This window comes from Trachemys scripta, chromosome 9 (genome assembly GCF_013100865.1).
Source record: "Trachemys scripta elegans isolate TJP31775 chromosome 9, CAS_Tse_1.0, whole genome shotgun sequence".
NCBI classification, from domain to species: domain Eukaryota; kingdom Metazoa; phylum Chordata; order Testudines; family Emydidae; genus Trachemys; species Trachemys scripta.
The window spans coordinates 90,145,849-90,169,664 of record NC_048306.1 but is presented as its reverse complement, the minus strand read 5'-3'; the positions used below and the strand labels follow the sequence as shown (position 1 = coordinate 90,169,664).

Sequence of the window (23,816 nt, the reverse complement as noted above, 5' to 3'; positions counted from 1 at the left end):
TTTGGGGAAGTCAGCCATTCTCAGTTGGTTTCCCCATCTTCAATACAAAGATGGTAATTTCCCAGGGTGGTGGTGGTGATAATGCTGCAGAAGCAGTAACCATTTGTAGAAAGAGAGAGAACTGGGAAGTATCACCTGGAAAAAAAAAGGAATAGGGTTGACAGCAAGTGGATGAAAGTATGGGACCAAAAGGAACAGAGATTACATAAGAAAGGGAGAAAGGCGAAAGAGACTAGGTATTATGAGCACAGGCGTGGAGGACAGTGCAATGTTATGAACATGAAAGAGAATGAATTAGAGGACACAAGAATATAATAAAGGAGAAATAACCGATAGAAATGAGAAAAGCAAAGGAAAATATTTTGTAGATGGACAGATGGGAGAGGAAGGATGGTCCAGTGACTAGGGTACTAGCCCCTAACATGGAGTTCAATTTTCTGCTCTGCCATACATTTCCTGTGTGACCTTGGGCAGTGACTTTACTTAACCACTCCCTGCCTTGGTTTCCCCATCTGTAAACTGGGCATAACAGCACTTCCCTACCTTATAAGGGCAATGTAAGTTGCTCAGATACTATAGCGATAGATACATGGAAGCAGAAAAATGCAATAAATAAATAAAAGGAGGAAGAAGCAGGAAAAGAGAGAAAACATGTACAGTAAGTAAGTTATTTATGGACTTTTTTATTGTACTTTCCTGGCAGACATCCTGGATGTCTGTATATTTAGAGGAAGGGGTTGGATGGCTATTTTAAGCACTTATATTATACTACTGTTATATATTGGCTACTCTGGATTCCATAGTTAAACAACTGGAGCCAAGACAGAGAGTAAATAGCTTATACACACACACACATGCAGCACCTGGAGGCCTACCAGTCCACAGACCAGCAGCTCACTGAAGAATGGCCTCTTGAAATAAATGCTTATATATTGGGAACTGTCCACAGATCCATGCACAAGCAGGTGAGCTCCTAGTCTCCTGCAACACAGCAGACTGGGGACAGTCCAAAGATTCCCCTCCCCCTTTAATATAAAGTGAGTCAGTTAAATTTAAAAGAGAAGGGCACAAACTCATATCACTTGAGATACTGGAAACCCTGAAGCTAGTCATGGGTTTAGTGGTATGATTAGGGCTGATAGGAGTCCACTGAGTTTGTGAGCCCCAAAATACTACAACAAGCTTACTCCATAGGGATATCAAAGTGAGATACCAATGCTTGTGGACTAATTCTTTTCCTCTCACCTCCATGTGGATCACTGCATTCATACAAAGTATTGGCAATGTGAACCACGAAAATCTTGCTTTCTGGGGCAATTTTCAAAAGCTTCTGCAAAATTTAATAAGTTACCGATCCCCTACCCAGCCCTAAATGTGTATCCATTACTTGATTTGGGTATGGAGTTGTGGGATTCAGTGGGTGAAATCCTGGACCTACTCACGTCAATAGGAGTTTTGTCATTAGGTTCAAGGGACCTAGGAGTTCATCCAGTATTTGTAAATGGGTACAGATACATCTTAGGGCCAAATTTTCAGCCCAACTTTAACAAGGCCTCCATTTTTGTACCTTTAAAATAAATGTGGTTGCAGTTCTGACACTCAGGTCATGTAAATAGCTTTGAACCATAGAATCACAGAATATTAGGGTTGGTAGAGACCTCAGGAGGTCATCTAGTCTAATCCCCTGCTCAAAGCAGGACCAACACCAACTAAATCATCCCAGCCAGGGCTTTGTCAAGCTGGGCCTTAAAAACCTCTAAGGATGGAGATTCCACCACCTCCCTAGGTAACCCATTCCAGTGCTTCACCACACTCCTAGTGAAATAGTGTTTCTTAATATCCAAACTAGACCTCCCTCACTGCAACTTAAGACCATTGCTTCTTGTTCTGTCATCTGCCACCACTGAGAACAGCCGAACTCCATCCTCTTTGGAACCCCCCTTCAGGTAGTTGAAGGCTGCTATCAAATCCCCCCCTCACTCTTTGTACCCTATTTAGGAATGCAATCCAGTACCTAGACATCTAAATGATAGTAACTGCACCCACAATTATTTGCACAAAATTGAGGCCTGTGTCTAGTCCTGAACATTTAATCAGACAAAATATCATAAGAGCAAAGTAAAAAAAATCATACGTAAGGGCAGTAATGTACTTGATTTTACTTCAATAAAGACTCTGGAAACTAGATCTTTTTTCATAATAAAGACCCAATGACCAACTTCTAAACAGGACACAGCAGGACACTCAGAGACACTGATTAGCTTTTATATGCCTAGGACTATTTAGTTAGATATTTGTTCCCTTTCAACGTTTTTTGTTGTTGACTTTTGCTTTTCCCTTTTTGAATCTTATGGGGCAAAATCTGAACTATTCTTCTAGTATTTTAAAACTAAAGAATTTTATTTGTGAATTGTTGGAACATGAAGAGCCTTAATACGTCACTTGCTGATTATGTAAAAGTGGCTCTCGAGGCTTGGTTCTGATCTCACTTACACCTGTTTAAATCAAAAGTAAATGCACCAAAGTCTCAGAGTGACACTGACGAAAAGCTGGTCAGTGAGGGGAGAATGAGCCCCAGACACTACAATTATTCCACAGCTATTTCTGTTACCATCCTTGTATTCAACATTAATATTACTGGACCATGCCTTTGCAAGTTTTTTGCGTTAACTTGCAAGATTAGTGATAATGTTGCAGCTTTTTCTGCTCTAAATATTAACAAAAAACGGCTAGGGAAAATACTTTGCGATATCCTATAGCTCCAACTGCTATCACAATATTGTTAGAGTGACTCTCTCCACTGATTGATTTACATTTATAACTCCTCATCCAAGAGCTTCCTTCCTACATTAAACATGCTAATGATTTTCTATGCAAAATTTAACAACCTAATAGGCTGAACAAGTCAAACGAAAATACGTTAATTGTTGCCTTTGATGTATATTATTCTGCCCACTTCCCTCATGCAAACAGTGTATAAGCATTAACTCTAGCACCTAATAAAACACATATAAAGAAAAGCTACTCAGGTTGTCACTTGGAATAACATTGTACTCTGTAGAAAACATTACTTTAAGGCAAAATACTGGCACATGAACAGCTACTGTATATACAACCATTTTCAAGGGAAAACTGTAAAAGAACAAACAGTGGAATCAGCTCAGATTTGTTTACCTGAAGAAGCTATAGTAGGTTGATAATACCATACTTTGCTTGTTTTTATTACATAAGAAAGAATCATGCAACATAATACTGGAGGTATATTACCTAGAGATGAAATGGATGTTTGGAAAGTAGAAGGCTTTTTCCTCTAAAAATCCAAAAAAAGAGTTGGAATCAGATTTGCCCAAAGACAGTACTGAGATAACATAACATAAAAACTGCCATACTGGGTAAAACCCAATAGTTCGTCTAGCCCATTATCCAGTCTCTGATAGTGACCAGTTCCAGAGCTTCCGGGGGAGTGTACAGAGCAAGGCAGTTGTAGTGATCCACCCCTTTCATCCCCTCCCAGCTTCCAGCAGGCTTATGGTCAACCGAGCTTGGGGTTGCATCCCTGACCATCCTAGCTAATAGCTATAGGGGGACCTATCCTCCATGAACTTATCTAGCTCTTGTTTGAACACAGTTACAATTTTGGACATCACAACATCCCATGGCAATGAATTCCACAGGATAATTATGCCTTGTGTGAAAAAATACTTCCTCTTGTTTGTATTAAACCTGGTGCCTATTAATGTCACTAGGTGATCCCTGGTTTTTGTATTGTAGGAAGGGTTAAATCAGTAATAGGTAAATATAATTGAGAACTGGCCTTGAGAGGATTGGAATTATCATTGTCCACTACTGGCTGGCCCTTTTTGGTCATGTTGCCCACTTTGGAGACAAAGTCTTTGTGCATCAAGGTCTGAAGATCAGACTGTAGGTCAACAGGGGATACTGCCTAGCCATGGACTGGCGGTGGTCACACAGTCACATAAATCAACCTGGCTGCACCAGATCAGCAATAATCCTGTGGAGCTCATAAACACCTGGAATAAAGCCATAGCGTGTGGTCATGGACACTTGGTGCTACAGAGCTCTGCTGTCTAAGCGAATTCTTGTCATGAATAACGCTTCTTTATTCACTTTCTCCACATCACTCATGATTTTATAGACCTCTGTCATATTGCCCTTTAGTCTCTTTTCTAAGATGAACAGTTCTAATCTTTTCAGGCTCTCCTCATATGGAAGCTATTCCATACCCTTGCTCATCTTTGTTGCTTTTCTCTGAACCTTTTCCAGTTCCACTATATCCTTCTGGACATAACATTCAAGATGTGGTTGCATCAGGAATTTATACAATGGCATTATGATATTTTCTGTCTCTTTCCTAATAGTTCCTAACATTGTGTTAGCCTTTTTGACTGCTTCTGCACACGGAGCTGAAGTTTTCAGAGAACCATCCATGGTGACTTTCTTGAATGGTAACAGCTAATTTAGAATGTGCGTGCGTGCGTTTATTTCTTCTAATGTGCATTATTTTGAATTTATCAATGCTGAATTTCCTCTGTCATTTTGTTGCCCACTCACACACTTTTGTGAGATCCCTGTAACTCTTTGCTGATAGTTATCTGCAAACGTTGCCACTACACTGTTCACTCCTTTTTCCTGGTCATTAATGAATATGCTGAACAGCACATGTCCCAGTACAGATCCTTGGGGGAATCCTGCTGTTTCTCTCTCTTCCCTTAACAAAAGCTTTGTTGACTTCCTCCAATAAATTGTGTTTATCTATGCGTCTGATAATTCTGTTCTTTACTAGAGTTTCTACCAATTTGCCTGGTAATTAAGTTAGGCTCACCCACATATAATTGCCAGAATTGTCTCAGGAGCCCTTTTTGAAAAATCAGCATTACGTTAGCTACCTTCCAGTCATCTTGTACAGAGGTTAGTTTCAGTGATAGTTACATACAACAGTTAGTAGTTCTGCAGTTTCATATTTAAGTTCCTTCAGAACTCATCTGATTATCGTGAGTTATTATTGTTTAATTTAGCAATTTGCTCTAAAACCTATTCTGTTGACACATTAGTATGGGGCAATACTTCAAATATGTTGCCCGGAAAGGATAGCTCTGATGTGAATCTCTCTTCCACATCCTCTGCACTGAAGACTGACACAAAGAATTCATTTAGCTTCTCTGCAATAGCCTTGGTTTCCTTGAGCGCCTTCAACACACTGGTCATCTAGTGTTCCATTGTTTTAATCAACTCTTCATTCCATGTGCATGTTCATTTTGAGTACATAGAATTGTGTTCTATCCTGTGATCAATATCATACAGAGTAATTTTACTAAAGAAATTAGCATAAATGGTCTCGGTCCTCCAGGACAACTCTGAAATTGAGGCACATTGTCACTACAATTTTAGCCCAGTTAACAAAAATCAATAAAGTATGAATAATTATTTTAAAATAAATACTTGTGATTTGGGGCTATTTTCTATTGCTTAGTCTTTCTAAAGGCTGTGCTTATTATTCTTCGAATAATCTAATCTAATCGATCCATTCCTGCATTTATACAGTGCTAACCACTGTATTATTTGATTAGCAGAACAGATCTATACCTTATCCACAAATTTAATAACTGGATCTATACTTGAAATCTAGTCATGCGAGTTTACTGAAAGCAAAGAACCAGATGCTGCTTAACCGTATGGTGCAAAGTGTAGCAAAGGAGAGGAAAAAAGGCAGGAAAGGCTAATAATAATTGGAAAGGGAGCATTGGCTTTGTGTCAAACTTCTCCTTCCATTTAAAGGCCATATAGAAGGACTACACGAGATTAGAAGAGATGTGCCATGCCTGATGGGGGCAGAGCTAAGAATCAGTTGTTGCCTGTGGTATGTTCCCCTTCAAACTCATTTCTTTGCAAGTGTAAAGTGCTATTTAGTTGCTAAATGTAATTATTAGTATAGTTTTTTGTGTATTTTTTATTCTAGAGCTGTCCCGACCTGAAAACTATGAAATTTCTTGAGTATATGTCAATTGCTCCATCACCTTTTAGTTCCTAAAAGCCACCATAGTGGCAAACTTTGCATTGGCTACAAAGAATTCAAGAACTAAGGGGTTAACACCTAAACCTTGCTCTTAAAAACAGACTTCAATGAACCAGGCAATCAATCAGCCAAACTTTAAATCAAAACCACTTTAAAAACTCAAAAGAAACTATCATTTACACTGTGCCACCTCTAAGGAAGGTGCAGCATTTAGCAGTTTATTCATAGTTCAAATGATGGAATCAGCCAAAACCCCACATGCTTATGAGTTTATCTATATTCATCCACAATGAACCTTTTAATGGATATTAAAGGCCAGATTCTCCCCTGCATAGCTATTTACACAGAACCTTTCATCCCACAGAATCACACAGTGCTGAGTGGACTGTGGAACAACTTCTGCCCTCAAAACATTGAGCAGAACCCTCATACAATTTCATGGTCCACTCTGCCTAAACACAGATTGTAAGAAACTCACTCCAACCGCCACCCACCTTAGTCTACCTAATATACTGGCACTAAATTCAGGAAAAAGGCAAATCTTTGCCTACACGAAGAACACATTGAACACAATGTCCAGTCATTATTAATAGTAGTATTAGCATAGCACCCAGGAGCCCTAATCATAGACCACAATCCAATTGTGCAAGGTACTGTACAAACAAAAGAAAAAGAGTGTCCCTGCCTCAGGAAATGGTCAGAGTACTCTCCACTAGGTACAATCAAAGACACAAAAAAGGCAAATCAGAAATGGAACTATTTCTACTAAAACATCTGGGTACTCCTTGCTCTCTCCCTTCACTGCTGCATGTTGCCCCTGGCCTTGGTCCAGCCAGCCCATAGTTCAATCCATTCCAGCTGTGGGCTGGAAAATGACAGCCAACATGTGCCAGAGACAACACAAGGGTTTTAGGAGGGCAGTGAAGAATGGCTTCTCCCATTGAAATTGCAGAGGGGAATTTTAGGTAGGCAGATAGGTGCCTCATTCCCTTAGAGCAGTGATTCTCAACTGGGGGTCCGGGGCCCCCTGGGGGGCAACAAGCAGGTTTCACAGGGACTGCCAAGCAGGGCTGGCATTAGACTTGCAGGGACCCAGGGCAGAAAGCCAAAGCCCCAGGGCATGGGTTTGAAGTATAGAGCCCAATGCCCCGCCACCCGGTGCTGAAGCTGAAGCCTGAGCAACTTAGCTTCAGGGGGCCCCCTGTGGCATGGGGCCTAGGCAATTGCTCAGCTTGCTACCCCCTAATGCTAGTCATGGCTTTTATATGCAGAAAAATAGTTGTTGTAGAACAGGTGAGCCATGGAATTTTTATAGCATGTTGCGGGGGCCTCAGAAAGAAAAAGGTTGAGAATCCCTGCCTTAGAGGATCTGGGCCTACCTCCACTGATTTTAATGGGAGTTAGGTGTCTAAATACCTTTAAGGACCTGGGCCACACGAATTTCTTACATTAAAATACATTGTTAACACGAATCCCACCATCTCACACCCTATGTGCTGCCCTCGGTTCTATGCCTCCTTTCTCCTACTAGATGAAAACCTTTTTCACTTCTGTGCCTATTTTCACATTGCCTCCTATGCCTCGACTCCACATGCATGTCAAGAGCCTTCCCTGTCCTTCAAATCTCTGCTCTGTTTCTTTCAGCTTGTCTTCCATAACTAATCTCAGCTCATCAGGTAAATACCCTCTCTCAGGCCTAACCATATTTCAGTAATCATCTTTCAAAATAATTCTGTAACAAACAAACAAAACAAGCCAAGCAAAACGTGTCAGTGCAACCACATTCATGGGTCCACATTCTGTGCTGTGATTGAGAAAACAACACAGAAGACATAGCCCCGGAGCAGCGAACGCAAAGAATCAGAACTAGTCGATTCAGCTTCAGAATTAGGCTCTTTATTGTAAACTGTTCAGGAATCAGACCACATCTCTATAGTTGTCTGTAAAACACCGTGTAAAGTCTCTGTGCCCACACACCGGTCATCCCCCATCCAGCTCTGGGATAGCTCAGTGGTTTGAGCATTGGCCTGCTAAACCCAGGGTTGTGAGCTCAATCCTTGAGGGGGCCACTTAGGGATCTAGGGTGAAAAATCAGTACTTGGTCCTGCTAGTGAAGGCAGGGGGCTGGACTTGATGACCTTTCAGGGTCCTTTCCAGCTCTATGAGAGAGGTATATCTCCATATATATAAATAATGGAGCTGGGCTGCTGGGATCTCTTCCAGCTTAAAGGGGGTTCCATGGCACAGAGGGACCACTAAAAACTGTGGGCTTAATCCAAAATCTGATAATGAAAGCCTTTCCATGGCTTTGGATCAGGCCATTAATGCATCCTTAGTTTTTTTTTCTTTCTTCCTCCCTCTCTCTGGGAAGGTATAGAGCTGTGCGTGGAGAATCTCTCTCTATGTAGAGCCTGGAAGGACTATCCCCCACTGGGCTGAACCTCCCATAGAGAGTAAGACAGTAATTTTCTGCTCTTTGTAAAACATGCTTTTCCATCAGGGGGTTGCAGCCATTTTGCAGGCATAAGAAGAGCAAGAGAGAAAGAAATAGAGGCAAGGCTTTTAGGATGCTTTCTGTACATCCTTTTCTCAAAAGAACATTGGAGGGGGTTTGTGCTTTTCATGTACATTTTACAGCCAGTTCATAATGTGGGCTAATCACATCTGATATTGCCAATAAAACAATATTTAAAACTTCAGAATCACCCCCAGCTCTTTTGTGCCACAGTTTAATGAAGACATTTGCAACATCCTGCAAGTACGTCATTATCTCCTATAATTATATAATTACCATTTTTAATGAAATGATTGCATGTGCAGCAGATGCATAGATATAATTATGGTAATTGCATAAATACCTGTTTCTCAGATAACAGTTACTTTAAAGAAGACCTTTGCAAAAAGGGTAAAATATGAGAAACTGAATCTTGCCAGGGAATGAATACAAATATTCAACTGGTTTGTATTTTCTATAGGATTTCAGCCTCCTAGATCTGCTGTGTATATTCTTTTCCCCATACTGTATAATGAAAGGTTCAAAGATATATTTTAGTGAATATTATATCATGCTAAAAGACTGATACTGTTTCTGATCCCAAACCCCACTAAGTCAGTGGAGCCCACAGTGATTTTATGTGGCTACTCGGTACCTTAACAAGAGATTGGACCCTGAACTGCCATCTTTATACTGAAAAAGAAAAGGTCTGAATAGCCGTTATAGCAGAAAAATCAGTGTTTTCATTCATCTCTAGAAAGCAAGGACCAAATTCCGGATCGCTGCACGAATCCTGAGAAAATGGGCCCTTGAAGGTGTTTTCTATAGCAGCTGGGTATGGGAGAAAAAGCTATTGTTCAGTTGCTCAGCACAGCTGCTACTACGGCTTGCCTTATCAGCTGCAGTAGTGGCTTTGGCCCGGACTCCACATGCCGTTTTTGGCCAGTAGATATCCAGATGGAGCAAACTCCTGCCCACCACAGATAAAATCCACCATAGAACATGCCCAATCCCCACCTAGCCTCTTCCCTCTGCAAACTGGAATTGAGGCTATCCTAGTCCAGTAAGGGCCTTCCACACCTTTAGCAGCGGGGCAAGGTAAAAATGCAGCACTGAGGCAATTTCCCATCCTTTAGCACATTATTAATAAGCAGGCCAAAGATTGAAATTACAATACGTTTACTGTATTGGTAGTGGTTTTGATTCTCTGAAAAGACAAGTACCTGTTCCTAACAGGTAAAATGTGAACTGCTGTTCACTTAGAGACTGGCCCTGCGTCGCTTACGCATGAATACTCTTTGCTCAAGTGAGCAGTCTACCTCAGTGGGCTACCCAGCAGAGTAAGGAATTACTCCGTAGTGTAAGGGGGAGGGGGAGGACAAGATCAGCCCTTAATTTCATAGCTGTATTTCTGAAGAGAAATAATGAGCTATAGCCAGGGGCAGATTTTGGCGGCTGCTTCGGTGGAACACAGGAACCACTGCAAAATTCTCGTAGCATAGGAGAAGGGTCACCCTACTCTACTCTACTCCCCTTCCCCCTCACATGCACTGCCAGTACAGACATAGCAGGGCGGAGAGAATAGCCAGAGCACTTGGCTCTATGGAGATTCTGGACTGTGCTACTGTTAATAAGCAACCTAGGAAAGGCTGTCATAAGTTGGACCAACCCTGGAAGCTGCTCTAATTTATGTCTGGGGCCCCCGAAGCAGCCCAGAAGCCAGGTAGTGTAAAGATGGCCTAAAGGCCCCACTTCCCCTTGTGTTGTACATTCGGTGCTACCTGTCTCAGGAGATGCAGCAGGGAATCTGGTCTCAAGAGTTTATTATTGTGAGCATGCAGAAATACTGAGCAAAATAAAAAAAATTAATATTAATAAGTGGAAGGAAAATACTTGATATCCCCCAAACAAATCTCATTGATGTTAAGCTCATTAGAGCGGTCAGGTTCTGAATGCAGAGTATAATTAACAATACTACAGATATCAAAGGAGAAAAAAAAAATCAGTGAAAGGAAGGGTAAGGCATGGAAATCTGACAAAATAAAGTGAGTGAAAATTAAAAGGGCAAAAGAATTATATGTGTAAAGAATCTGAAAAAACAAGAAAGATATTTGTAATAATCAAGTTATAAGCGGATTATTAATGTTATAACTGAGACAATCTTTAAGAATGGCTTGACAGAACATGTAGGCATATTTGCAGCTTCAAAACATATTTAAAGAATCGCTAAGAATGGTACTTGTATCCATGTATACTACAGAGAATAGGGGAATTAAGAGAATGAACTCAGAGGAATAATAATACAATAAGATTTGACAAAAAGGAAAGCACAAGAATCAGAGCTATTGAAAAGCTGAAAAAGTCATCCAATACTTCCCCCTACCAACACAGGAATGCACCCCACCAGCTATTTTTTACAGCTTAGTCCAGCATAGCTTTAAGTACAAAATTCAGAAAGAACAGTTAAAACATTAGCTCATTGGCTTATAGGGTGACTAGATAACAAGTGTAAAAAATCGGGAAGGGGGTGGGGGGTAATAGGTGCCTATATAAGAAAAAGCCCCCCAAAATCGGGACTGTCCCTATAAAAATCGGGACATCTGGTCACCCTATTGGCTTATTGCATTCAACTAGTCCAAAACAAGAAAGGGGGAGGGGAGAGCATCAGAACAGCTGTATGCTATTTAGAACAGTTTTATCAGGACAATGATATTTCAGAGCCCTGCATATCTGTGTGTGGGAGGAAGCAGAAACTGAAAGGTAAGCAGTAAAATTGGGGACATTGGAATGAAACAAGTTTTAAACTGAACAGAATTAGAATAGGATTCCAGTCTGATAAAGTTACATCTATAATCAAGGTATATGCCTCAAGGTTCTTTACAAAATACAGTAATGGCAGCGTATTGGCTGCATTGCAGGAGCTCACAGGTTGCCTAAATAGCTGTACATTTAAACATGGCTTCCCTCAGTACAGATGGCATTAGAGGTAGTTGGTTTTAAAATTCAGAGTCTGAAAAAACCTTCTACCCCGAGCATTACCTCTCTCAGGAAAACGACTGTAGAAAGTGTGCTAGAATTCAAGCATTTTACGTTATTTCAAATGCGTCATTAAACTACCTCACGTCTTTGAAAACTGCTACCACCTGACCTTAACAGCTTTAGATTGTGAAGGGATGAAAGGGTCTGTACAAGACAGTGTTTGGATCATTATCTTCCTCCGTATATTACTAGTAGAGAGGTGCAACAGGAAATGCCTGTGTGGTGGCTAAAGAATGAAAAACAGGAACAAACAACACTTCAAACACCAACAAAAAAATGGAACATTCTTGTTTAATGTAGTGCACTAGTGCTGGGGACCATGGTGCTAAATTAATGCCAGCTGGTACCGCAAGGATGAATCTGGCCTCACGAGTCCAGAGTCAGACTGATTGCCTTTCAGTCAGGAGACATCAGAGGTAAATCCTCCCAGTAAGAGCTTAAGGCCAGACTTTTAAAGGTATTAGGTGCCTAAAGCCAGTCTGTAAGTGAGGTATAAAAGCAAGAGGTTCCTTGTGCTCTCCCCACCCTCTCCTTTCCCAGGGAAAGCCACAATCTGATCCTTAGTTCCTGGGAAATACTAGCTGAAGTAGATTTGTGTTTCTTACAAAAGGCGGCATGGTATGTCCTCAACTCCCACTGAAACTAAAAATGAGGATTCTTGCAGGAGGTGGTCAGCATTTCGCAAGATCTGGTCCAAGATGACCAAAAGTGAGTATTACTGAAATTTGCAAAATTCTGACAGAAACACAGAAGACACTACAGGATACAAGGCTATCTGAGCTAGCAGTCATCTTTATTTGAAGACGACTGCTCGATGAATTTACACAAATCTGAGTGTCCATCCCTTTCTTAGGCTACGTTCACTCCTCTTTATTCTAACACTTGACACCAGGACAACCAGCATTGCCAAATTCTTTTAGGCAGTTTTGGAACAAACTAGCATGAAAAACAAGGCAAAACAAGTTAAGATAGTCTACCTTCATTCCTTCCCAAATCCCTAAAATGTCTTATATTGCTAATGGCGCAGTGTTGTAAAGTTATTGATGCCATTCATAAAAAGCAACTGGTTGTGATGGATTTTCCATCATTAAAAAAAGTTTTAAATCGAGATTGGATGTTTTTCCAAAAGATCTGTTCTAGTTCAAACAGCAATTACTTCAGGGACATCCTGTGACCTGTGTTACACAGGAGGTCGGATAACAGGATCACAATGTTTCTTTCTAGCCTGTCAATCTATAATGCCCATTACTATGTTTAACATAACTTTTAGATTCAGTTGCCTTTCATTACCATGTCCACCTTCCTGGGGCTTCTTTCTATCTCATTCAAAATGTTGAATTTTCTTACTAATTAACTGTCAACTTTATATAGTTAGTGATTGATTTATCCAGTAACTGCCACCCACCATTCTATGGACCTGAGTTAGGGTGATTCCTTTCAGTGCTTGGACCTAGAATCTAAAAGTGAGGATGAGTAGCAACTAGATTTACTCTGGGAATGTCCCTCAGGGGGACATATATACCCTGTACCCTGAGTACTGAAACTAACTACTACAGTCATAACCCAGAGACATGGATCTGAGTTTGTCAAAGCAAAAAAGGTAAGCTTCTGCTGTTCTTCGTTGCACCATGCAGTGGATTATGGATTCAGTTGGAAGAGTAGCTACAACATTTCAAATAATTATTTCTTTGTTCTTTCAAGTTTATCTGCAAATAAATATGACCTTCTCACCTACAAGTCTCTCCCTTTTTCCCCTATTTCTTGATTTTTTAAAAAATATTCTCCAAAAGAAATGTGTGTAATCTTCAGAAAATAAGGGGGCCCTGCATCTTTATTTATGACTGTGTGAATCGACGTTTGAGTGATAGCAGGCAAAAGTCGCTCAATTAATTACACATGCTTGGTGATCTGCATAACAACCACCACTGCAGCATTGCACATTAGTTGAAGGCCTGCAAATTACTGCAGTTATGAGAATTTGGAAATGGGAATAAGGGGTAATGTTCCCCAGAACACCCCTATTCTCTCTCTCTCTTTTCCACCTTTGCTCGGTGTACTGCACCCCTAGCAGACAGTCAGAGCAGCTTTAAAGCAGTAAGAAAAGTATATAAGGATTCCCCCCCAAATAAGATTGACATGGAAATATACATAAAAACATTGTCTTCTGTATAAAGTCCAGAAAATTGCACACAGAAATAGGCCTAAATCATTGATAAAAGCCAGTATTGTCAGACCAGATGCTTAGGCTGCTGCTCTACATCTAGGTATCTAAGGGCTTGTCTACACTGGCACTTTACAGCGCTGCAACTTTCTCACTCAGGAGGTGAAAAAACACCCCCCTGAGCGCTGCAAGTTTCAGTGCTGTAAAGTAGCAGTGTAGACAGTGCACCAGCGCTGGGAGCCATGCCCCTCGTGGAGGTGGTTTTTTAGAGCACTGGGAGAGCTCTCTCCCAGCTCTATGCCACGACTACACAAGCCATGTTAAAGCGCTGCGGCGGCAGCACTAACATTGCCAGGGAAGACGTGCCCTAAATAACAGCAGCTGATTTTTCAGAGGTGCTGAGCATCCCACACTACTGTTGAAAGCCACTAGGAGTTGTAGTTGCCCAGAAACTTTGAAAACTAGGCCACATTTATTTTGATGCATACATATGAAGTTAGGAGCCTAAACATTTTGGCCTAAGTATTTAAAATTATTTCTTGACATGGCCCTTTATGCTTAATTACGCAGGAGATTTACAGGTGGTTCTGGGCAAATTATATTAAAAATATTATGTCAGAACAATCGAGTTTCTGAATTTATATGCTGGTATGACTATAATGTTAATATGACGTTTCTATTGTGGATTTAAGAGTAAAAGCATCTTCTAAGTAATACATCGTTTCACATGTTTTAAATTGTGTTCATTAGCATAAATGTACAAATTTTACACTGTACCTCAATAGCTTTGGGAATCTGCAAATGTTCACAAAAGAAATTTGCAAGTTCTCCCTTACTAAGGGGGAAAAAAAGACTAATACTGGAAGACAAAAATCAGCCAGGAGTTCTAGTTTCCAAGTTATTGGGTCAAAATATTTTAACATATCACTACACCCCTATTAAGAGATTTCTGGCCTTACAGATGCAGCAAAGGCAAACCCACCCTCAATTCTTAAAAAGTATAAGTTTACTAAATGAGTTCTGCTTTGGGGAGCTTTACAACTGCTGCTAGGGCTTAATCACTACAACACTGAAATCAGTGGGTGTGGGTTTTTTGCCATTGATATCAGTGGCAGTAGGGTAATCCTTAACGCATATGCACCACCCACTGTGCATACATATACCGTAGTTATACTTGAATGACACTTCTCTAGACTAAAAGGTCAAAGTACAGATGGAACTTGTCAATACAGTCAGCACAACACAGTACAAGAGATATAATCAGGTGTAACTGAGTTCAGGCTTTACAAACGTTATCCTCTCATCTACTTTAACTAGGTCTCCATTTAATTATCTTTCTGGCGTCATTAAATACAAGATATTCCCTAACCTTTCACTTCACCGTATCAGCAATTAGCCTTTTTAAGATTTGTTACTTGTTCTTCCTCTGCAAAGTTTTCTTTTTCCCCCATTTTTTTTTTTTTGGTCCACTTTTATACATACCTCCTTTTCTACAAATTTTCTTGCCGGGTTTTCTGGCACATTCCTTGGATATTCTTTTGACTGAAAAATGAATAGAAGACTAGAAAATAAAATGGAGCTCCATCACAGACAGTAGGAGCATGCAACACCACTATCTAACTTAAATATGGCCTGCTTTTATTAGGTGCGGAGGATTCCCAATTTGTTGTGCCTGCACATGCAATGGATAAATGTTGATGCATCTTCCCAGAAGTCAGTGGGTGGCAATGAGAATTAGGTACCAACTTCAACCTAAAGTACACGTGCTGTGGGAGAAAGAAAATGAGCGTAGACAGGAAAAAAATTGATATCGGAACAGATGCATACACAGAAAAAGCAGCATGCATACATGTAAAATGCTGGCATGCAAACAAGGAAAGCCATGCATGCTACCAGTACACATGAATTAATACTGTTAAACCTTAGAATAGGAAAATAAAAAGGTCTCCTTGTTTTGTCTGCTATTAACTCACCATCCTCAGTTGGGACATATATATTTAAATAGAGGCAGTCTTCATTCTGATCTTGTACATAGGTAGAAACTACATCCAAGTTATTAGTAAACCACACAGGAAGCATGACTTCAGGCAATCTGCCTTCTATAATGTTCTGTGGACACACTGGAGCAAATTGAGTAGCATTTTTGATATCTGACCAGGGAGATGGAGGTTCAGGAGGTTGAAAGCGATGCTCTCCTACTGGTGGGGCAGCATAAGGAACCCCAAGAAACTGAATAACAGGCCCCAAAATTTCATTATTAAGTTCCTTCTTAATCCCTCTTATCTTGCCAAAGTTGGTGGTCACGAGTGGGTCAATATCATCCAATTTTTGTGAGGACACAGCTGCAGCATGAAGCAAAAATCCAAGTATACAAAGAACAAAAGTGGCATCCAATCCCATGTGTAATAGACGGACCATCATTGCTCTCCATACGCAGTTCAGCCACACGGATCTTGGAAGGGCCATGGTCCCACATTAGTTGTATAGCTACAATGAAGCAATCTTATTTGTATCCACTTGTGTAAAAATAGGGCAACCGCAGAAAATGGATCAAATTTCCTAAATATGAGCCTGTCAGAAAAATCTCAAAAGGCTTTTCACACGACAAGTATCTTCCATTGATTTCACACTTATTGAAGCAGCATCTTCACACAGCACTATTTATCAGACTACATCCTATTGACAATTCTGTTTTCCATAGTGGCAATATGCAGAGAGCGGCCATTTACTGCAGATTCCCCTCTTATAAATCAAATCCAATTAGCTGCAGGTCTATATCCTGGAGAAAATGAAAATAAATCATTAGTATGAAAGAACTAATATGGGCAGAGTAATAACTAGTTGTTTTACAACTTATTGCACACATATATTTGCTAGAGTCATGTAAGTAAAATTCTACAGTAGGTAGTTTATGGGTTCCATGAAATGATGGGTGAACTACTGATTATTGGATTATTTACAGTGTCACCTCCTTAGTTTACAGAGTTTTTCAGAAGAAACAGGCCTTATAAAAAGAGTTTTAAAATGCACATTCCTAAAAATAAACAAATTGCTGACAGCTCAGATTAAATATATTTTACCATTACATTTTTATATGACTTAACTGTCCCAAACTCCATTTTAAACTTGTTAGCAGAGGTTGGTTTATCAAGACAACAGAAACCATAGATCAATTATTTTATTAAATCTCAATACTCAGTAAAACCACGTCATATCGGGATGCTGAATGCTAAAACAAAGTAACATTTCTTTAAAAATAGATTACATGTGCACATATAAGAAACGCTTATTTGCCCATTTTAAAATGTAATTTATAATTCGAACACTGAAGCAACTGGAGGAAAAAAAGCCCAATCTTGTAGAATATTTTATAGGGTACAACATGAAATACTTTAAATGATGACCTCTTAACCATGTATCTCTCTCCGATAGCTAATGGAAAATCAGGATGTGAGGATTTTGGCACTCATGGTCGACCGAGAAACAATCTTTGCAATAATTAACTTGATTTCCAAATATTCACAATACAGGACCAGATTCTGGTCCTTCTGAAGTCAAAGCAAAACACCCACTGACTTCCAAGAAGCAGGATTGGACCTCAAAGGCTGCTTCTTTTGGAAATTATTTAAAGAGAGGAATGGACACACAAATCAAAGCAAGTTGTCTGTGTATCACAATTCTCTTTTACAGCCCGATTCCTTGCACACTATTGACTGCAGTGAAAGATGTGTGTGTGTGCAAGGAATGAAGAATCAGTTCCCTCTACTCTTAATTTGCAATACACCCATTTAAATGCTCCCACAAGTCCTGATTTTTTCAAACACCAGTATGTCTACTGCACAATACCCTAGAAAAATAATCTGTTAGGATCAGAGACTATATAATCTGGAATCCCAGATTCTATTTTCAACTCTATTTTATCACAAAGGTTGTGATACAGGGACTGTAATGCAGTAGTTTTGAAGATTGCTTAGAGCATACCATAACATCTTTCCTTTTCATGTTAATCACATTGCCAACACAATTTACAATATACTTTAATTTTAAATGCAGTATAATGTACAAAGTAACAGGGTAATCTTACACTCATTGTAAAACCGTGTGTAATGTACAGGAAATGAGTTTTACTTAGTATACGCCACATTTTGAAACACCTTTTGAGACAGCATTGGCAGCTTTAATGAAAATTGTTTTTATCACGTCTATACACATGGAAGAGGGAATTCAAAAGAGAGCTTGTCTAACAGACAGACTGCCCGGCAGTTTGGCTTATTAAAAAAGGAGATTGTAAAAGCTATATAGGACAGCAGGAGATTTGGTTCATGTCTAATATTCCTTTAGCTCTGAAAAAAAATCTATCTCAGAAGGCAATAAGGAGATAGATGTAGCTTTTTGACAATTTCATCACTCTCTGCTAATTCTAATACCTTTTGCTGTGAAACTATATTAACATACAGAAGACAGGCTTATGCCCATCATTCTTCTGTTTCAAATTTTCAGTATTTGTTGGAAACACACAGATTTACTTGCACAAACCATTTCTGAAGGTTAATGTATGCACTTCTATTTAGCTTAATAAACATGTGCAGAATGGCACCCAGACAATTGCATCTTGGGAGATTTTTGCTTTGTCACCTTTCAGATTTTGAGCTTTCTTGACCACGAGTAAGAACATGACATTTCAGAGACTGAAGAGCAGTGGTCAGTACAACCTTCAAAGTCTAAATGAGGAGAAAGTTGGTAACTGGCCCAATTTTGGTGGACAGTGATAGGTCAGTAAAATATGCCAAACTGCATGTATTAAATCCATCTAGTTAAGTCTCAAAATCTTTTTTTCCCCCTCAACGGTAAAGGAATGTGCTCTGCCCCTCTCCCCCCAAAATTCTGATGTTCTCTATTTAATAATAAGTACTTCATTGGAGTAGCTGTCCCACTAAAAATATGGTTTGGGGAATGTTTAAGGAGAAATCAAATTTAACAAAGCAGCACCAAATAATTCCTTCCTTTCTTTTTCATTTTGAGTTGCTGAGTCAGTTCAAGGTGGAAAATTACCAAGATACGCTTTAAATAACAGTTCATTTAGCAGAATCCCTTCTCTTAAAGTGTCAAAGCTATTTTTCAATTACTAGACAAGCACTTTTTTGGTATACTCCACTATTAAAAAAGATAAATCTAGGAACCAAATGCAGTTGTCTTAAAAATAACATAAAATTAAATAAGTAGTCAGCAGTAGTCCCCTTAATCGTTCAGATGTCAGAGGGTTTCCCCCTAGTTATTAAACTATTTCCATAAGTGTAGAGCTGTGGTTTTAAACCATTCCATTGGATGTCATGCTCAGCAGCTAAACAGCTATGGTGTCACTCTGCCATGCATGGATAAAGTTTTGTTCTCTGATATCGTAAGGAGGCTGCAGTGATAAGAACATAAATCAATAATATGTTTGGCTATTTTCATTAATTAGCCCTTACTGGTCAGCGGGAGCCAGCAGAGTCAAAGGGTATATAATCCAGTAGGTGGGAAAGGGCTTCCAGCAGCGATGTCCACACATTCTAGTATCTGCATTTATGTTTCTTTTATAATAGGGTTTTTTTTAAATAGTTAAGGGAGTTGTTTATGGAGAAGTAATAAGAGATCTGACCTCCCCTGGAAAGTCCACTTCTGGGATGGTGGAAATAGTACATTATTTCTTCACTATGAGAGCTACCCTGAGGCAATAAGACTAAAAACATGAAGTCAGTCAAATACAGAGATTGTTTAGTTTATTCAAGTTCTTGCAGAATTCTAACACAAAAATCTACTTGTTAGCAGTGAGGGGACCTCAGGACAGGCTGAGACTCTTGCCTGGAGCACATCTACCTGTTCTACTTAGTTGTTGCCAGAAACATATTTCAGACCTCAGCATGTGTTCCCTGTATAGCTTTCCCCTGGTACCTGTATTGGAGCTGACTGGACAGGAACCAGTAGGGAGAAAATAAGTCTTGTGTGGGTGCACTACGGTCAGAAGCAGCAATGAGCAAGTGTGGGAATGAGCAGGACGGTGGGCTGGAAAGTCAGTTACCCAGAAGTGGTGAGCAATTTGAAGAACATGGCAAAGTATAAAGCCAATCATTCATGGCTGTAGCATCAGAATATACTGAGGTCTAGACTTAAAAATTATCGTCAGATATTATCTTTGTCTAGGGCTGAGGATCATCGTCAGTTACCACTGAGTAAATCACCTATAAACATATAAAATTTATTCAATAAATTATTTCATGGGTTTGGGAATTTTTTGAACGTATTGAGTTTTTCTATATTTTGTTTGTTATTCAAAATTATTTGATTTTTTTTCTGAATCTCATTTACTTTATCGCCCCGATCCTGAGTGACAGCGGACAAGCATTCCCCACAGCTGAGGAGCCAGCATGCAAAGATGGCTTTAGGTCACATTGATGTTCCTCATGACCTGGACAATTCTGGAACAGACCAGTCCCCCAGCATAATTTAAAGCAGCCTAACCACTCCTCACAACTTAATTTCATGCCTGAGGGATGCTCTAAATTGCACCAGCTGCCAATAGCCTTAGTGGACTATTACAGCAACTGAGGCTAGGTCTACACTAAAGGGGGGGGGGTCGATTTAAGATATGCAAATTCAGCTACGCGAATACCATAGCTGAATTCGGGGGATCCTATTCGACTTACCCCGCTGTGAGGACGGCGGCAAATCGACCGCCGCAGCTCCCCCGTTGACGGCGCTTACGCCTCCTGACGAGGTGGGCGTAAGCGCGTCGATTTGGGGATCGATTTATCTGTCTAGATGAGACGCAATAAATCGATCCCCAAGAGATCGATTTCTACCCACCGATCCGGGTGTAGACTAGCCCTGAGTGAGACAATAGAGGGACCTGGCTAAGTCTCCTTTCCCTTGGCCACACCCTCTGAGCCAGTTATTGGAAGTGGGGTGGCAGAGAAGTTGCTATGGCAGCTCTACACAACCTGAGGTAAGTTATTCCATCTTTGGGGCAGACTTGAGCTAGAGAACTAGCACATAGCTGCCCTAATGTAGCCCATAAAGTACCCCATAACTTGATCCCTTTCCACAAGCATTTGTGAAACTATTGCACAAATGTTCATGGAAAGTGAATACAAAAGGAACCTGAACACTTCCAAAGTGATTTCCTTTCAAAGCACAAACAAGTTTGCAGAGCATTGCAGCATTCATCCCGCTTCTACTGACATCCACCTCAAATTGTAATTAAAACGCAAAAACTTACTTCATGTCGACACCAAAAAAAAGAAAGTCTAAACTAATGTTAGAGCAAAACAAGAATGTTATAGGCAGGACAATGCATGGCACTAAAAAAAGATTATACTGCACCAGAGGAATATGTTGATTGCAAACATTATCAGGTAGGCTGAAAAGATATAGTCTATTCTGGGGTTTGCTTTCTCTTCTCTAACATTTTTCATTGCTTGAAGAGAAGTTTTGTAACAAGCATTTCACATTTTCTTTCTATCTGATATTAGAGACTGAGACAAAATTCTGCTCTTGTGTACACAAGTGTAGTCAGTCGGTTTGTACGGATTTAACTCAGAAAAGGAATTGTTCCTATATCTTTTTAAAGAAAATTACTTTCCTTCTATCTACATGAATTTAATGCATTGAAGTCTGTCAAACTGACAGCACTAGAGACTGAAGTCCTGTATATATATACACCCAAGAGATGTACAACACAGGCTACAACAATGCATGCTTCCCCACACTGTCTTGCCAATGTGGCTCACTCTTAGGCTACGTCTTCACTACCCGCCTGAATCGGTGGGTAGAAATCGATCTCTCGGGGATCGAATTATCGCGTCTCGTCGGGACGCGACCATCGATCCCTGAATCAACACGTGTACTCCACCAGCTCAGGTAGGCATAAGCGCTGTCGACTGGGGAGCCGCGGAGTGAGGACGTAGCCTTAGAGTACACCTGCTTTAGAAAGAAATTCAGTATCCAAACTCACTTAAATCTTTGATCTCTACTGAAACAGCCAACAATGGTGCCAAATGTTATGTTAGCTATTTTGATGTGGTCACCTGCCCACCAGGAACTGATCTGAGACCACAAAGGTTATTCCACAAAAGTCATCTCATAACTATCTGATGGTAAGTCCTTTCAGACAGGACTAGCTGTGATCAGATAGAACCCACTAGTCAGAGGTGATTGGCTCCATCCCCTAGATACCCATTCCCTGATCCATCCACTCCCCTTTATTTAACATTAGTTCTAGATATGTAAACAATGCCATATGTTTTATTTTAGATGCATAACAAATTAGTAAGAAATATAAATATCATACATACATATACATATGTAATATACATTCTATATACATAATTATTTTAGAAGCACAGTGTTAATAAATAGCTACATTAAAACAAATGGATGATATGAGACTAAAAAGGGGCACAGATATTAAACTTGTTTTACATTTTTCAGCCCCATTATATATTTGTTTTTCATATTAGTGGGAACATTTGCTAATTACATTATCAAATGGTCTCTTTAAATACTTTTCTGCAACTTAGATTTACCAAGATAGCAAAACTTCTGATCATAATTTCCTAATAAACTGTTTCTGAATGAGACATGCTTTAAGTCTCATGGCATAGAGTCATTTACTTCTTAACTTCCATTTTCTGATATCAATAACTATTTTTTTAAATATCCCTACTCCTTAGCTAAAGTAATTGTTTATATTACCATAAGTTGGCTATTATGTTTAACATGTAGACTAGAATTGTCTGAAATTTTGCACAGTAAGTAGGCAATGAAAATGGTGATTTTACTCAGAACAGAAAGAATAGATAACTCTGTCACTTGTGTGTAAAGTTTAGACAGTTAAGTAATACAGATTTAAATTTAAAATGACAGATGCACTGGCTTGGAATATAATGGGTAGTGAAGTGAACCTTTATTCCTTTTAGCAGCTTATGGTTAACTCTTAAATGGACCAAGTATTATACTCAATTTGAATTATATAACTATTCTGCAAAACACAATGTCCAGTTGGTTACCATGTTCCTACCAACAGTGTGCTTCTGGACTCGAGAATTTTTTGGCTTGGTCTAGAAATTTAGATGATCTTGTTTTAATGATAGATCATGTGGGTGGGAAAATGCCCCAGATATTTCTCATGTGAGTTCTTTGATACAGAAGACTTCCTGTATATTGAAGACTACAATTAATGTAATTCTCTGCTGATGAACATTTTATGAAACATTCACATGCTCCACTATCTTAAATCAACTCTGATCAGTCTTACATTTCATTGTAGAATTCACAACTAGAGAGCCCCAATCCTGCTCCCATTGAAATGACCCAAAGTTTTGTCATTGACTTCAATGGGTGAAAGATTAAGCACTAAAATTCATACTAAATTTAGATGAATAATACATACTTATTGCCAAATCTTGATTCAACAGGATGAATCCTGAGTAGATGAGCAGAATTTGACCCTTTATCATTGCCCTTTAATATACGTTCATCAAATAACCCATGCTTTCACATCAAACATGTAGGAAACATGCCAATTTCTGCATTTTTCTTATCTTTCAACATTAAGCATTTGAGATACACAAAGTCAAATACAATTGTCTGCCAAATCCTGTAGCTTGCTGGAGAACTCTGAAGGCAAAAAGGCTGGTATATGCAGAGAGACTCTGGCTACGGATTGTTCTTCCATCACAGCACCACACCGGTATCACTACCCAAGCATTCCAAATCCATGTTTGTGGAGCTAGATCAATAACTGTTTCAATTCAGTACACAAATAAATACAGTGTATATACCTGTGCTACACCAAAAAAGGAAGCATTGATATCATTAGCCCAGAATCAGATCTCAATTCCATCAATGTAACTGAGGTCAGAATCAAGCTGATTTTGATTCCGTCTTTCTTCTTAAGATAAACATAAATATAACTTTGCTGAGCACAAAGCTGTCACCTCTAACTATAGTTCAGAATCTAGAGCAGGAGTAGGCAACCTATGGCACGTGTGCCGAAGGCGGCACGCAAGCTGATTTTCAATGGCACTCACACAGCCCAGGTCCTGGCCACT

The 23,816-nt window shown here is 39.7% G+C and overlaps 1 protein-coding gene across 7 annotated transcripts in view; it reads right to left on the bottom strand.

Annotated features, from left to right (window-relative positions):
• NLGN1 (neuroligin 1) overlaps positions 1–23,816 on the bottom strand; it is a 578,187-nt gene that overhangs the window by 421,784 nt on the left and 132,587 nt on the right. For 4 of the 7 annotated variants that reach the window (XM_034780941.1, XM_034780942.1, XM_034780943.1 and 1 more), the window contains exon 2: positions 15,702–16,507. In XM_034780941.1, coding sequence (XP_034636832.1) covers positions 15,702–16,194 — 493 coding nt within the window. In that variant the 5' untranslated portion in view covers positions 16,195–16,507. Of the gene's footprint in view, positions 1–15,210; positions 15,271–15,701; positions 16,508–23,816 lie in introns of all 7 variants that reach the window. The other 3 variants (XM_034780940.1, XM_034780937.1, XM_034780939.1) reach the window with 1 other exon arrangement.